The following is a 16907-nucleotide window of genomic DNA, read 5'->3' as shown; positions in this document are numbered from 1 at the left end:
CATTTATTTATTTAATGTCATTTATTATTATTTATTGGCATAATCCATATTCTTGAATCATTCATTGCCATTCAACGGAACACGTGGGATCTTACTATAAAAGTATTTGGTCTATCCTTTAGATATTAATATTGACTAACATTAAATTTATTTTATTATAAATTTAATTGTATAAATCTAGATCTAAATTTTGGGTCATACAAACATGTTATTGCTGAAAAGGAGATAGCGAGTAATTTATAGCACACAATAGTTGTCTACAGTGATGTTAAGAAATTAAGTAATTCGCATAGATATTTATCTCTAACCAATGACGGATCTACTCTATGGGTTATGGGTGCTCGTGCTTGAGCACCCATTACTTTTATAGCTAAACACCATTACTTATATAGCTAAACACTATTACTTATATATAAAAAAATTAGTAATTCATATAAATATATTAATTAAGCACTCAATCTCAGTAGTATTTATCAGATTAAAAATAATTGAGCACCCACGATTTAAAAATTCGGGTCAATTAGTTTTTTGGCTCTTTACAAACTTGTTTTTAATTTTATGACCCTACCTATTTTTTTTATACATGAGAGATTTACTTTAACAAGTAAGAGATTTGTCTTTTACACATAAAAGATGTTAAAATAGCACGGACCAGTCAGTTTTTGGACTGGTCATTCAAAAATAGCCGGCGTTTGCCAAGTCATTGAAAAATATCCACTATTTTACTGCAACAGAGACCGGTCCAGCATAATATACCGGAGTTCGGTGCACCTGTTTATGAACTTTTAGTATATTATGCTGGACCGGTATACTTTGCTGGCTCCAGTATACTTTGCTTGAACATCAGTATATTATACTGGAGTATTTTTTGGATTTTGAACAGTGTTTTCGTTCAGATTTATCTTTACATGAAAAGTGGCTAAATTTCAATAACTTTTGAAACTGTGGCTATTTTTGAATGACCACTTGTAAATTTGGCTATTTTTGAATTTTTTCCATAAAAGATCTAAAAAGATCATTTTTTTAAATTTAAAATTGTAAAGGAGCATGATGTATAAATAACATTAAAAAACTCCTGAATCTGCCAATGTCTATAATGATGTTGAAATCCTGTATAAATATCCATCTCTAACAACTTTAAAGTTTAAGTTATTCTCCTTTAAAATAACTTACAAGCAATATTAACTTATTAAGAGAGTGACAATTGGAGAGCAATTTGAGTTGTTATTAAAGCATTTTTAAATTGCACGCTCTCTCTCTTCCTCTCTTCGTTTCTTTTTTCTAAAGAAAGAACTTTCTTTTATGAAATTATATACGACGGATTTCTTATGCTCATATTAATTTCACCATCTAGAGCAACGTGATTTTTTACAAAATAAGAGAAGGGGATACTAAAATGTAATTAGTTTTGCATGCTAATTATAATGTATATTTAGTGATTTGAAAGCTATAGCTCAAAATGGCACTTCTCAGCTTTTTTTCATTCAACAAACGAATAAAGCTTATGAAAAAAAAGAGTGATCTCTTTCTATACATAAAAAATCGTATAAACATTGATTTGCAAATTTACCTTTTATTGAATGAATATAGGGGTGGCAATTTGAGCCCAAACATATTCAACTCGTCCAAGGTTGAGTTTGTCATTGACTCGCTTATTTGTTAAATTCTGTCAATCTAAAGTTGGACTGATTTTTAGCCTAAATTGATCCATGAGTAACTATACTAAAATATCTTATTTGATATGATTTTGTCATATATGACCATAACAAAAAATATCTTATTGGTATTTAAACAATTTATAAGAAAATAACACACATTAATTAAACTTGGTTGGATTGGAATATAACCTAAATTTTAACTCATCTTGACACAGTCCATCTCAAGCCAAGTAACTTTTGGACGAGTCATTAATCTGTTCATTTATTGACTCGATCCATTTTGACCGCCCAAGTCCAATCCGCCCGTTTGATACCTCTTAAGTATACTATAACAAAAAGTAAATTAAATTTCTAAATTTGAGTGCTAGTTTAAAAATTGTGGAAGCCACAAGATGCAAAATGGGTGCATATCTAATCTCCACGACCATATTGTAATTGTGGCAGAAAAAGACCCCTAAAAATCCTATGAACCAATCTCAATCACCAGTCTCCTCTTCTCATCTTATCCTTTTCATTCAATATCTTCTATCATCTTTTCACCAATCATTTCATTTTAGTATCTTTTTCTATTGTGTACTAAGATATTGTTGGGACAACTTCTTCCTTTTACACTTCTTAAATCTTTTTTTTTAATTTTGCAATAAATTTTCGAAAATGAAAAATAAACTGCAATCACAAAAAAATAATTTAATTAATTAATTGTGAGAACAATTCTATTTGTTTCCTTGATTCTTCTTTCCAGATCGTTTTCCATAATTCAAGGACTGGAGCAACATGTTTTTCGAATGTAGTATGATGCAAACCTTCTTGGGATATATTTGATCTCTATAAGAGAATATTGTGAATCTTCTTGGAGTATTTGATTGTCAAGAAATATCCAATCACATCTCGATCTCTTTATGAATAATCCATGAGTTTATGAAATTGTCGAGACGACACTTTTTAAATCTAATATTCAAATAATTCAAAAAAGGAGAACAAAACTATTAGTATGATTTATTAGTATTAATTTTGATCTATAATGCTTCTCATCTTCACCCTGGTCGTTTTCAATATAGTATCTCTAATTATTGAAGATTGGGGTCATAGATTGATACTCCCTTTAACTTTACTAGGTGTCTGCTTCTTTGAATTTACTATGTATTATGTATATAAGTTAAAAAGTTGAATCCTTTACTTATTTTAAAGACGTAATATGCTTGATATATTCTATGAAATTTTGTAAGCTACGTTACAATTTGTTTAAATACTATATTCCTAATTTGCTAGATTAAACTAAGCAATGAACTTGGAATTCAAGTGAAAGTTTAAGTTTAGATCAAAATCCTACATTTAAACAAAACCCAGAAAATTAAACAATGAAATAAGATCAAAGCATTAATCTAATGGTCATAATTTCGTTCTACATCATTTAAATGTACTCCGACTTCTCTAAACACTGTTGCCTTTTCTACCTTCTCTTTCTCACCATACAAATTCATCCCAACCAAAACAATTTAAAAAAAAATAAAGTTAAAAAAGTATAGAGAATCCAAACAAAGGCATTGAACCCCCAAAAAGATGTCCAACGAGTTGGTGGATAGGAGTTAGCGAGTGTGGATAAAGCGTGGAAACCACAGCCAATCAGAATTCAAAGAAATCCCCAAATATCAAATCCTAATAATCATCTTTGGTCAATACTTACCCAACCAAACCACCTCAAGAAAATTACAAAAAAATTCCAAAAAATAGACAGACAGACAGTTGAAATATTACCAGCAGAAGAAAACTCAAAAGGAGAAACTTTTCCTCCTTCGAACGCCACACGCCTTCCACCATTTCTGGCCACAGCGAGAGCTACTAAAAACCCAATTCGTATCTCCTTTCAACATTTCAAATTTTAGGGTTAGGGTTTTTGGTAGCTCAAATTGTAATTGCCAGCAAATGGCTATTCCAACCGCATTTTCCGGTGCCAAGCTCGAGTCTTTATCATCGTCGGCGACTTCTCCGGCGCCTATCGGGTTGTTCTCCCATCCGGGTCGGGTCAGACGGTTGCCAATTCAAAAGGGGTTGTTTAATTTAGGGATCAGGTGTGAGGTGGCAGCATCTGATGTTTTGAGTCAAAGTCAAAATTCTGAAAATGTGACTTCATCTTCCAGCCTTTCTGCTCTTGAACAGCTCAAAACCTCAGCTGCTGACAGTATGTATTTCATTTTTCCAAAGTTTGTTTCTCTTGTTCACTTTGATATGATATATTTTTAAAATTTAGAACTTTTACAATTAATTGTTGGAGAGTTTATATGTTCATATTAAATCTGGTGATATGATATGATTCTTTAGCCGCTCAGTGATTCTATTTGATCAATGTGCTGATTGCTGCATCCTTTTATTAGCTCCATGTTAATCAATCTTATTTACTGTTACTCTGCTCTTTTGTTGTTGGAGTAGTTTCTCCTATTTTTCCAAGGCTTATTCTTTATGCATTTATTTGGAAGAAGCATGTATAGTGACTTTACTTTGTGTTTTAGTGAAGAGCTTTTGGTGGAATTATGGTCTTTAGTCAATTCTTTGTTTAATGAGGATATTGCTATGTTACTAGTTTTACATATAGGGTTAGGCCACAAGTTGTTTGTGCTTATCGCAGCTTCCTTTATCCATGATAACTTGGAACATGAATGTCAATTAAATAGTGCAACAAGAAGTTGGACCTCATGTTTTTATTGCTAATGGTGGTGTCTGGTCCAGCTGTGCGTACCTCGACTAATTCACAGGGTACGTGTTGCCTCACACTAACACAACTAGCGGGTAACTCTGTCGACCAAGGATTAGGCAGATGGACAGAAATCACCTAACATTTTGTTTTTGCATCGTGAGCGAATATTTGATAGTTTCCTGGCCTTTCCTGGTTACGAACTTTGCATGTGGTGCAGTCATATCAGTCCCTTCAGCTCTTAATGATCTGACATTATAGCCAATGTAATATCTTCTCGAATTAATATATAATATCGTTGTGCATAAATGTAATGTAATGTGTTTCCATTCCCTTGTTGAATCTTTAACATTGTACACTCAATAAAAAACTGATACCTCAATTTTTTTTATCTTAATATGCTTCAGGATATACCAAGGAAAGGAGCAGTATTGTTGTCATTGGGCTCAGTATCCACACTACACCTGTTGAAATACGTGAAAAACTGGCAATTCCTGAAGCAGAGTGGCCGAGAGCTATTGGGGAGCTCTGCAATTTGAATCATATTGAAGAAGCTGCAGTTCTTAGCACCTGTAACAGAATGGAGATCTATGTTGTGGCTCTTTCTCAACATCGTGGCGTTAAAGAAGTTACTGAATGGATGTCAAAGGTACTTCTTTAACCTTGAACTTTGCTATCTGATTGTGTAGCTTTACAGTCTGCTATCTTTTTTCTTACAATGATGAATAGATAATAAAAAGTGAATCAATCGAACTATCCATTGTCATTTTCTCGGCGAGAAGAGGTTTTCCTACTCATGACTGTAGTAAAACATAAAAAAAAAGACTACTGAATCCCCCCCATTGAACAGATCGTAGCCTATGTTTTGTCATTATCCTTGCAACATTGGGGTTCTACTCACAATCATTCTGATAAGCAGTTCTCCTTTTCTTTGGCAGACAAGTGGAGTACCTGTTACAGAGATTTGTAAGCACCGATTTTTACTGTACAACAATGATGCTACACAGCACCTCTTTGAAGTATCAGCTGGGCTAGACTCCTTGGTCTTAGGGGAAGGTCAAATCCTTGCTCAAGTCAAGCAAGTAGTCAAGGTTGGTCAAGGAGTTACAGGCTTCGGAAGGAACATTAGTGGACTATTCAAGCATGCAATCACTGTCGGAAAGAGGGTTAGAACTGAAACAAACATTGCAGCTGGGGCAGTTTCTGTTAGTTCAGCTGCTGTGGAGCTGGCTTTGATGAAGCTTCCTGAATCCTCCCATGCTAGTACTAGGATGCTAGTTATTGGAGCAGGCAAGATGGGGAAGCTTGTGATCAAGCACTTGGTAGCTAAGGGATGCACTAGGATGGTCGTCGTAAACAGAAGTGAGGAAAGAGTTTCTGCCATTCGTGAAGAGATGAAAGATGTTGAGATAATCTACAAGCCCCTCGGTGAAATGCTTAATAGTTCTGCTGAAGCTGATGTTATCTTCACAAGCACCGCATCAGAAACCCCGCTGTTTCTGAAAGAACATGTGCTGGATCTTCCACCTGTTGCTGCAAGTGTTGGGGGTTTAAGGCTTTTCGTCGACATCTCGGTTCCTAGGAATGTGGGTGCTTGTGTGAACGAGCTAGAGAATGCACGAGTGTACAATGTGGATGATCTAAAGGAGGTTGTGGCAGCTAATAAGGAGGACCGCCTTCGAAAAGCAATGGAAGCTCAGGCAATTATTTCTGAGGAATCCAAACAGTTTGAAGCTTGGAGGGATTCCTTGGAGACTGTTCCCACCATCAAGAAACTGCGGGCTTATGCTGAAAGACTAAGGGTTGCTGAACTTGAGAAGTGCATGTCAAAAATGGGCGATGATATCTCAAAGAAGACAAGGAAGGCTGTCGATGATCTTAGTCGCGGTATAGTTAACAAGCTCCTTCATGGTCCCATGCAACACTTACGATGCGATGGGAGTGACAGCCGCACATTGAGTGAGACCCTTGAGAATATGCACGCGCTAAATAGGATGTTCAACCTTGAGACAGATATATCAGTATTGGAACAAAAAATTCGAGCTAAAGTGGAGCAAACTCAAAAATAAGGTCCATTATCTCAACTTTTTCTTGAAAATTCTCTCAGAGCCTCAACTGAATAAGAGGAAGAATTCCTAAATTGTATTTTCCGTTTGCCCCTACTGTAAATTCTCATTGAAATGTCTAACAGGACATGATCCCTTGTCGAGATCTTTCCTGTTGATTTAATTTTGTTGAAGACATCTGCATATCTCTGATTGCGGATTCCTCTCGTGTCTTAAGAGTACATTTTGTATGCAACTGTCCTATTGAGACATTATCATTTGAACTTTGATCTTTGTAGCGAATGATTCATGGGAAATATCCATATACTCCTCCCACAAACAGTTTCTAGCCTTGTAACTAATTCACTGGTTCATTTACTATTATGATTATTATACTTTGATGTATTAATTTTATTCGACTTGTTTTCCCTCCACTTTTGAAACCTGCAGTGTAATTGTCAAATGCAACAAATGTGATTACTGGAATGCAGCTCTGTTTTCTTCTACACAATAGAATGCGTGCTAACAAGATAGTGTTATTTGAGACAGCTTGGTCTTAGATGAGGCCTCCATTTACCTCAGATATAAAAAAGTAGGTGCAACTGATGATTCCCTAGTGATTTTGCTAAGCAGGTAGAAGAATAAAGGGAAAAGGTCCAAAATTGCCCCTCTAATATGGTATATTGTTTACTTCAGCCACCCGTTATACTTTTCGTCCAAATCTATCCCTACCATTAACAAAATTTGCAAAATTGCCCCTAACCCTAACGTCCCTCCACTGTGGCAGCTGACTCCCTCAATTTTCTCCATGCCAGCTGCCAAGTCACTCGACCCCACCAAATAAAATGCCAAGGTGGAGTCCATATCACCACTTTTAATAATATCTTTTTAATAATATCTTAGTTATTGCATTTATTAAATTAGAAAATTTTAAAAGAAATTTCCCACATTTAACCTAGTTTTGGTTTTTAACTCACGTACTCCCTCTCTCCTTTAGCAGTTGTCCGCGATGGCGAGATCATCCGGCAAGCTAACCTCCAGATCAGATCTGTGTATATAACTCTCTCCCTCTTTCTCCATCCTCATCTCTCTCCTATTGTATCCGCCTGCAACCTACCGGAAAACTCCCACCACTACCAGAAACTAGATCTGTCCGAACACCATCGAAAGCCTCCAGACCAAAAACTCTTCGAAGAACATAATTCACCTTTCTTGCCTACCCAAATTTATATTCTAATTGAAAAAATTGAAATGCCGGTGAGCAGCACTGGCCTAAAAAACGACAGTTGGGAAAACACGCACACACATACATAGATTTGTACAAAAATAAGAAAAGGGGGTAGAAGTAGCTCCACCACCAGTATCTTGTCGGAAGTTACTTCGGCGTTTGTCGTCGTAGGTAGCAGCGTCTTGACATTTTATTTGCCACTGTTTTGCTGGTTTATTTCTTTATTAGATATGGTTGTGATACTTGACACATTTTTTGGCGTTGGTCATTCTGGCCAGAAGTTGTCAGAGACCGATTTCGCCGGAAAATCGTTCTCCGAGATGTAATTTCGTAGGCACATGTTTCTTGAGTTAAGACTTAAGAGAGGGAGAAGAAGATGAGAATATTTTAATAAGAAAAGGGGTGGGTTAGTTAGTAGGACCTGCTGACTTGGCTGCTGACATGGATAAAATATTAGAGGGGTTGGGTACCACAGTGGAGGGACGTTAGGGTTAGGGGCAATTTTGCAAACTTTGTTAACGGTAGGGATAGATTTGAACGAAAAGTATAACGGGCGGCAGAAGTAAACAATATACCATAGTAGAGGGACAATTTTGGATTTTTTCCCAAGAATAAAATAGTCAACTAGGTTTTGATGAACCAGTACTAGAGACGAATCCTGAAAAGGGGAAACAGAACTTGTCAAATTTCATTTGGGAAATGGAGTCCCCTATCTGAAAATGCAAAGCTCTATTAACTAAGTACTGTTATTATAGATTTTATTGGAACTTCGCTCGACAGGTAAAGCAAGAGTGAGTTCATTACTTCATTAGAATAACGAGCTTACTATAACACAAAATGTCTATTCTGGCTAGGACAAAATGATCAGATTATACACCAACCACAGTTCCTATAAACCTTTTGGTTCACTTGCTGAGGGAACTCCCTAAACCTATAAAGATTACATTTTTTTTAGCATGGACCATTACGAGCCCAAGCAGCAGGACTTCTCATCGGTTTGGCAGTTGTTTGTGTCAGCCTTACATTGGTAAGCCCAAACATGTCCAAAAACTAAAAAACACACTTCTCGACCTTCAAAAATAGTAGACATTTGGACAATATTTGGTTGAAGTTGAACGAAAGAGCACAATGTTAAAATTAAAAAAAGATTATTTGGAAGTTGAAATTTTAACCGTACATTAACTTCACTTTGAAAAAAAGTTTGAAGATATATGAGTGAAAACCTCAATTTCACATGAAATACCGTTCAATCACTCAATATTTCATCAGATGTCTCAATCAGACATTGCAAATACTGAAATTTTATTTATGGCGAAGCAAGGTTATAGGGTACGAAAAGGGGCATCTGAATACGCAGTTCAAAAAGACATCATCAGTTCCAAAGTCTTCAATAATGAACCCCCCCCCCCCCCCCACTCCTCTGCCAAGACATTAGTTTGTCTAATTCATTTATTTAAGTTCTGTCCTTCCCTGGTTTGAATAGTATCAACCCTTATCTTTGTAGTCTAGTTAGGGAATACTTGTGTTATGTGTATTCCCTTGCTCTATCAAAGTGCATGAACATTAAATAGATCCCAAATTAGCCCCACACGCATTTACTCACAGGCCACAAGCATGAGCAGATGGTCATTGAGATATCTGCAACTTTGTGCATAAGTCAAAAGCTTAAGTCGAATTAGACCTGAACATTTGTTAAAAATGTGAGAATTGACAGTAAATACCCTAACACTAGACAACAATAACGGTAACAAACTCAGTGTAATCTCACGAGTGAGATCTAGGGAGGGTAATATGTACACAGACCTTACTCCTACCTTATGAAGATAGAGATGTTGTTTCCGATAGACCCTCGGTTCAAGAACAATGAAAAGGAAGTAAATAAACAATAGCAACAATAAGGTAATAGGATAACGGAAGCAAATGGCACAGCGTGTAATAACAAAGATCTAAGAATAAGAAAATACAAGAATAGTACCTTGCCAATACTGCCGGTAAGAATGACACACCGTGTAATGATAAGGATCTATGAATAGAAAAATACAAGATTACTACTACTACAACTACTGGTAAGACTAGGAGAAACTCTCAACTACCTGTCAACCCACGATCCTAATTCTCGACCTACTCACCTTCCTATCAAGAGTCATGTCCTCCATAATCACCCCGTAGTTCTTTGGTCTACCAATACCATAATACTAGACGAAGTAACAGAAACCGCTATATCATGATCCAGTTAATCCTACTTTAGTGCACAAATGGAGTACCATCTTGTAAAGGCTTCATATGCGTGAAGAATCAAGTAAAATCTTTACATGAGAGTTAACATTGTAACAATGGAAAACTTTACCATTTATTGCTCTACCCTATTTGCTAGAAGAACAAATAGGTTTCCTTGGTTATACATTAACAAATAGAGCTGTTTTTGTCCATAGTAAGTACTAAGTAGAGGGAGGTTAAGGCTGGGAAGTACCGTTGGGGAGCCTAGATTTCTGGCGAGAAGATTAAAAAAATGTAAAAATGTCAAACCTGATATTTTTACTTGAAACCTAACATAATATAGATTCAACAATTCATATATGTACAAAACATTTGTTTTTGCTAAGTCTAACCGTCGATTCAATTGAACAATCATGTAACCGGACCCTGAATGGGGATGGTGGTGGGGCTAGGTTCAACTTGGGTGGTCATATGTAGAAACGAGTGAAAGGTGGTCCCAATCAAATCACATGAATTTTAGACAGGCTCTTTTGATTTATCCATTGTCATTGTTTGTATCATGCACCAATTATTGGTGAAACTTGGGTAAAATAGTAGTATGGTAAAACTTTGAAATTTTAGGTCATTTATCTTCTTTGTCCTCTTCCCTGTTTTTGCACTTCGGTCGTTGGGCTTAGAGTCTAAATGTGTCCTGGAATTTGCAGAAGATGACTCATTTTTTGGTACAGTGCTAGAGCAGTTGTAATGCATAGGAAAATTTTGGTATATCCTCCAGCCTATTTATGAAGGGTGGGGTTAAACTCACTTGAAATTTTATCCTTTTGTGCCAATTTTCCACCTTACCTAGTTGTCCAAGAGTACAATTATTTTGTTACAAAAATTATTGTTTATATCACCTACTACTAGAGCTACAATTGTCTTGGTTTTTTTTATTGAATTCCTTGAATAATCAATTATTGTGAGTCGATAAAAGTTAGTAAGCAGATGCAATTAACCATTAGATTTACAAATAGATAATAATCTGAGCTGCTTGTTCTTCTACTTTTAACTCATTATCACCTCTTTTTTTTAATTCTTGTTCGATAAGGGTCAAAATGCCCTTAATTATGACGAGCATTCAGAAAATAATCTAAACCAGTTGCTTGTAGGCTGTAGCTATAATCATTACTATTTAAACTAACTTCTGAGGTATCTCTTCCAAGATAATGAATCTTTTTCATAATTAGACAAGAAACACCAAAAAGGAAAGGAAGAAAAGGCTAAAGAATAGGTTCCAATCATATTAAAGTAAGAGGACTTCATTTCCCATATTCTACTTTATCAAAACTTTAGGATAAACCTAGAGCTAGTAATAATTAGTAGACTTTACCATCTTTTTATTTTTGTACAATAACTTAAACTCGGGCAATCATACCTAGGGGTGGTAAATGGACGGGTAAATTGGATATGAGCGGGTTGAAAATAATTAATGTAAAAACGAATAAAAATATCTAACCCGGTCCATATTTAATAGAAGAATTAACCCAATTAGCCGTCTACCCAATCCCATAAACTAAAAATAACCAATGGATATATAATACGTGTATAATTAGTGTATTCGGCTAGAAAAATTAAACATTAAATTTGGCCGGTTATTTGTGTAAAAATCTCTATGTAATATGGATATCGACATTATTCATGACTTCTTCAACACGACCACTTTTGGGAGTCATAGTCTCCCAAACTTGATGAGCCCCCAAACAATTTGAGTTTTTAGAAATGTAAAAGTTAAACTCATTAGTTATTCATTTTTTAAGTGGATAATGTAATTTTTATTCATATTTGATCTATTTTTAAAAAGTTTATTATTCAACTCATTATTTAATGGATGATATGGATCAAATAACTGTTTTTAATCAATTTTACCGCTGCTAATCATACCTATCATTTACATATATAATTGGTGAAATATCGGGAACATGCTCTACTATAAACTTTTTTAGTATGGATAAAAACTTTTGAAGTCGTTACATGTACGGCATCTGTGGTCAATTTTCAGCATTTAAGGCCAAAAACACAATATTTGTACTATATTGTCTTTGAATTAATTTTTTTTCCGTTTAACTATTCGATATTAGAACCAGAAGCTTTTTCATTCCCAAATAAACTTTTATTTAATCCTTATAACACATTAAACATCGAAAAATGCATAGATCCATCAACTAATAAGTGATCTTTTTCATCGGTTTCAAGTAGTACAAAACATAGAAAAAATTGAAAAGAAGTTGGGAAATGGAATTTTTCGATTCTGAAAATACAACGTAGACTTTGGCCCCTATTGAGCCTATGTTTGAGGTCACTTTCTGTTTGCATTATTTGTTGTTAGTAAATTCAGAAGCATCTTTCATGTCTCCTTGTCCTTGTACAATAAATAAAACAGATAACTCCCTTCATCTTTTACCTCAAACTTTGAATGAGAGAGTAAGTCATCTTCTTCACATGTATAGCAAATATGAATTTGATATGAAGTTCTATTTCAAGATGTGGTCCATGTGGTACCCTTAATTAAATGTCATCAAATACCTAATAAGTAATATTTATATATGGGCTATTCCCCCCTCCCCCACCCCCACAAATGAAATAGATAGTATTATTAAGCTAGTAAGTTTTTGCCGATTGACCAAAAGAGTTAATCATCTCAAACAAAAGAAGAAATATAACTAAGGCATAGATCTGATTGATACTTGGGAAAATAGTTTTTGAAGTTGCCTTGAAAAATAATTTTTGAAAGTTAAAATTGTATTTGGACATGTATTTTATTTGAAAAAAAGTTAAAGTTTGTGAGTAGAAGAAAAAACTTCACCAAAAAATTGCCCTAAAACAGTTTTTTGGAAACTTAGAAAAATTTTGATTTTTTTTTTTACAAAACATGATTATATTTCATAAACAAACAATGTTTTTAAAAGAAAAATTTAAAAAAATAAAGTCAAAATCTATGACAAACGGGGCTAAGTTCCTTGAGACCTCTCGAAATAAGGAGACAACAAAAGATACGATATGCTCATACTTAAAAGCACAAGGTAATAATAGCACTATAGTAGCAAATAAATTTTTTTTAAAAAAAAAAAAAAAAAAGGGGAAACAATAGTACCAAAAGAGAAAGGACGATAATTTGCCGTAAGAGAAATTGCATTTACATTGTGCTTTAACGTTGTTCAATACAAAAGCAAACTCTTTCAAGTTTCTTGTTTTCGAATAAAAAGCTAGAATACTAGACAAAAAGCTATGGCCCAGTAATCAATCAATACTAAGTGGGCCTATACTACAAAAGAGTCACTCTACAGAAAGGGCCTGGTCGTCCGGTACCAACAATCGCTACTATATGCATTGGGCCCCATGGCCCATGGGCCGCTTCCCTGTCTTTAAAACCTATCCAAATTATTACAAAATTAAAAGAAAAAACAATTCAAAATCTAGCATTTTCAAATCCGTGCAAATCGCTGACTCTATTCATCGACTTCCTCATCGTAGCCACTTTAGCTAGTTTTTCAGCTGCTCTCCAAGCCGAAGTTGGCGTTAGCGGCTCGCCATTTTCGTCTAAGAACAAACCGATTTCCCTCTCGGTCATTCTCTGCCGTTGGATCAATTTTTGCTGCTCTACTTGCTGTTGATATTGTTTCCTCCATTGCACTTCGGTCAGCTCGGCTTCTAAGCCTCTAACATACTCGTCAACAAAAGCCGAGCCGGATTGTATCAACAATGCCCGAGCCGATGACAATAATTGCATCGCGCTAGATAGCTCATTATGCTCAATTAATCTCCTAGACTCCGCGATTGCTCTAATAGTTATGAAAAGATTCCTTAGCCGTTCGATTTTCGGAATCGATGATCGAATGGCTTGAGGTCTTGGAACCAACAAAGAATGTTCTCTTCCATAGACTACTTCTTGACTTGCGGGGTCCTTGTAACAGCATCTAACGGATAACACATGGTGTGACCCATTAGTCATTGTTGGGACCTTTACTTCTAAGAGTAACTCTCTTTCTTCCTCGGCGTAGAGATCGCCGAGCCGAACACAGCTCGAGCCGAGAACTGTTGGTCGACCGTTGTAAGAATAAACTGCTGCCACCTCAGCCGGGTCCGAACCGGAAGAAAAATCCAGCTGGATTTTCAGATCTTGAACCACAACACTCAACAAACCGCCAACACATTTTGAGAAAGCATCTTCTGCCGGTTCATAGCTGTAGCCAGCTTTTTTACCAAAGCCAGAAGAGTGAACCGGAATTTCTATATGACCAAAACGTGTGGACGACACGTGGGTGGATTCCGACCGTCGATTGTGAGTATTACTTTCCTGGATCTTCTCATCTTGACCGTCTGATAACAGCATAATGCTAGCCACTGGATTTCTCTCCCGCCGATCTTCAAGTACTTTTGTTGCTTTTCTCAAAGCTTCGCCCATACAAGTTCCTTGGCTACAAACAAGCCGGTCAACTATGCGCCGAGCCGAGCGTTGACCTTGTTGAGTCATTCTCCTCAATGGAAGTAACCTCTTTGGCATAGCCGAAAAAGCCACAATCGAAAGCCGATCAGCCGAGCCGAGAGAGGAAATAACCAATCTCATAGCTCGTTTTAACATCTGAAGCTTAGCTCCACTCATACTGCCGCTCACATCCAACACAGTCACCAAATCAATTGGCGCACGCCGAGCCGGGCCTAGAAAATTGCCCGGCCCGGTATTAGCATTTCCCGCCGGAGACATTGACGGAGGTGGTGGCGCTTTGACCTTCAATACAACGGCGTAAGTCTCATGAGTTCTCCCAACTGAAACAATGGCAGCTTCGGGCATCAAACTAACTTCAACACCTCTGTTATTCTCTCTCTGATTAGCAAATGCTTCATCACTAGAAATGGGATTCACGAAAAACCCACGAAATTCTTCAACTTCTTCTTCATCTTCATCTTGTTCTTCATTTACTTCTGGTATTGGAACAAATTTAGCTCCAGCTCTAGGAGTCAAAAGGGGTTCATCATCATTGTAAGCTTTGAAATCACACTGCTGCTGCTCTGGTTTGTAATAAGTTTTCACATTTGGTAACAAAGTTTGTGGCTTTTCTTGTTTTTTGGTTGGAGTATTGGGATATGAATCTTGTTGTTGATCTTGGTGTTGTTGAAGTTTATGAATGGCTAAAAGGGGTACATCTTTCCAAGTGGAATTACAAACAGGGCAAACCAAAGTGCTCTGTTTTCTAACATGAGAAGCAATGCAAGGAAAATGAAAAGTATGAGAGCATTCTGCTGTGTATATTGCCATTCCTTGTCCTGATTTCACACTCTGTGTACAAACTCCACAGCTTTGCTGCAAATATAAAACATAAGTAGAAAAAAGATTAGATTTTTATCCAAGAATTGAGGGAAAAAAATAGAAAAATGGTATATACATAAATGATTCTTACTTTGGAGAGACGGAGTGTGTTCTTGAGAATTGAAAAGGGAGATCTTGGAGAAGATGGATTGGAACCAAGAAGAGTTTTTGGGCTTTTGATGTTGGATTTTGGGGTTGTTTTGCAATGGAGTTTGGGACTAATAAGACTGTTGATATCATTGGAGTTTGCTTTATTGGTTTTACAACGCAAACGAGGAGTAGAAGGATTGCTACTTGATAAAAAACCAAGCTTTGAGCAGCTTCTTGGACTAGGACTTGGGCTTGGGATTTGTTGTCCATTTTGTTGTTGTGAATCTTGTGCATGTTTATCAACAAAATGAGGTTCTCTATCTCTTGGGATTGTTGTGCAAAAAGCTCTTCTCCAACCTGTTCCCATTTCTCAAATAGACCAATTCAACAATGTTTCCAAATATCAAGATTCAAGAAACTATTGTATTTGCTGTTTAGTTTTGATGGTTATATGAGAAGATGATGCAAAGTTATAAAGTGAAAATAGTGATGGATCTGAAGAAGTTGACAGAGAAGACAAAAAGGTAATTGAGTAAAGGCAAAAAGAAAAGGATAGAGACAAAGAAACTGGAGGTGGAAGAAGGAAGAAGGGAATTGAAGATATAGAAATCTCAGCTCAGACTTTACACAGTCAGAGCCTCTTTTTTTTGCCTTTGTTTTGCTCTCTATTTATTTTTTGCTCTGTTAGAACCAAAGAAATCGCTGCATCTATAAAGAGCTTGAGATCTGTTTCTTCTTTCTCTTGTACTGTCTGTGTGTGTGTGTGTCATAGGGGGAGTTTTGAGTAGTCTTGTTGATTGAATATATATACAAGTATATATTCCTAGAACATGGTGTAATTATTTTTTAGGAAAAAATTACCTGGTGCTTGGTTGTTTTTGGTATATGGATTGGAAAACTTGATTAAAATACAGTTAAAAAGAGTGGTGAAATTGGAAGTTTGCCTCTATTTGTTTTTATTTTTTGGATTCAAAAGTCAACGGTCTCTCCAAGAGGACTTAATTTATTTTAATCGCTTCATGATTAATTAAGAGGTCGATTATGGTTGATCATATGACAATTCACATTTAAGACAGGATTATTATATGCTATGATATTGAGGTGACAAAAGGAAAGTTCAATTAGAGTTGCCTTGTCTCTCGAAAAATACCATTTTTTGTAACAAAAGAAAAATCACTTAAATAATAATGCCTTCTTATTGTTCCAAGCTATGCTTTGGGTCTGGCTACTTTAAGATTATCGAAGAAATGACGCTCCATATCTACTCTCAAAATAATAGCCGGAAAATGGAACTTTTTTTGTATATATATATATATATATATATATATATTTCTGCATGTTATATACCAAAAATATACAAATTTAATATGCTTTTGCGGCTAGCAGATACAAATAATTTCGTCCGAAGACTAAAACTGATCTTCGCCCAAGATTATCTTCTCTCTACTTACCTCGGTTAATTTTTTTGATTCACAAGAGATTTATTTTAAATCATTGAAATAGTTCATGATTCAATTAAAGAAGAACGATTATCTTTATGCCGTAAGTTTTCTTTTGGCGTGGAAATAAATTCTTAGAGATAGAATGAACATATTAAGTAAAAAAACATCAAAAGAGAAATAACATGTGTTTGTTA

General features: G+C 35.7%; 2 protein-coding genes across 2 annotated transcripts; one reads left to right on the top strand and one right to left on the bottom strand.

The window, feature by feature from the left end:
• The first annotated feature begins 3343 nt into the window (after nucleotides 1–3343).
• LOC104098341 (glutamyl-tRNA reductase 1, chloroplastic-like) lies at nucleotides 3344–6806 on the top strand. Its single transcript, XM_009605054.4, has 3 exons — nucleotides 3344–3837; nucleotides 4755–4996; nucleotides 5286–6806. Exons 1-3 carry the CDS (start codon nucleotides 3582–3584, stop codon nucleotides 6414–6416), a joined length of 1629 nt encoding a protein of 542 aa, XP_009603349.1. The 5' UTR covers nucleotides 3344–3581; the 3' UTR covers nucleotides 6417–6806.
• Nucleotides 6807–12987: 6181 nt separating this feature from the next.
• On the bottom strand, nucleotides 12988–16047 carry LOC104098340 (E3 ubiquitin-protein ligase WAV3). The gene is made up of 2 exons (XM_009605053.4): nucleotides 15273–16047; nucleotides 12988–15175 (listed from the first exon to the last, which is right to left on the bottom strand). Exons 1-2 carry the CDS (start codon nucleotides 15636–15638, stop codon nucleotides 13283–13285), a joined length of 2259 nt encoding a protein of 752 aa, XP_009603348.1. The 5' UTR covers nucleotides 15639–16047; the 3' UTR covers nucleotides 12988–13282.
• Between the last annotated feature and the right edge of the window lie 860 nt (nucleotides 16048–16907).

Source organism: Nicotiana tomentosiformis, chromosome 4 (assembly GCF_000390325.3).
Source record: "Nicotiana tomentosiformis chromosome 4, ASM39032v3, whole genome shotgun sequence".
Classification (NCBI taxonomy): Eukaryota; Viridiplantae; Streptophyta; class Magnoliopsida; order Solanales; family Solanaceae; genus Nicotiana; species Nicotiana tomentosiformis.
This window is presented reverse-complemented; position numbering and strand designations above follow the sequence as displayed.

Coding starts and splice junctions, on each gene's coding strand:
- LOC104098341 (XM_009605054.4), top strand. CDS start 3,582: ATGGCTATTCCAACCGCATTTTCCGGTGCCAAGCTCGAGTCTTTATCA. Junction 3,838..4,754: donor CAAAACCTCAGCTGCTGACA/GTATGTATTTCA, acceptor AATATGCTTCAG/GATATACCAAGGAAAGGAGC. Junction 4,997..5,285: donor TTACTGAATGGATGTCAAAG/GTACTTCTTTAA, acceptor TTTCTTTGGCAG/ACAAGTGGAGTACCTGTTAC.
- LOC104098340 (XM_009605053.4), bottom strand. CDS start 15,638: ATGGGAACAGGTTGGAGAAGAGCTTTTTGCACAACAATCCCAAGAGAT. Junction 15,176..15,272: donor ACACACTCCGTCTCTCCAAA/GTAAGAATCATT, acceptor TTATATTTGCAG/CAAAGCTGTGGAGTTTGTAC.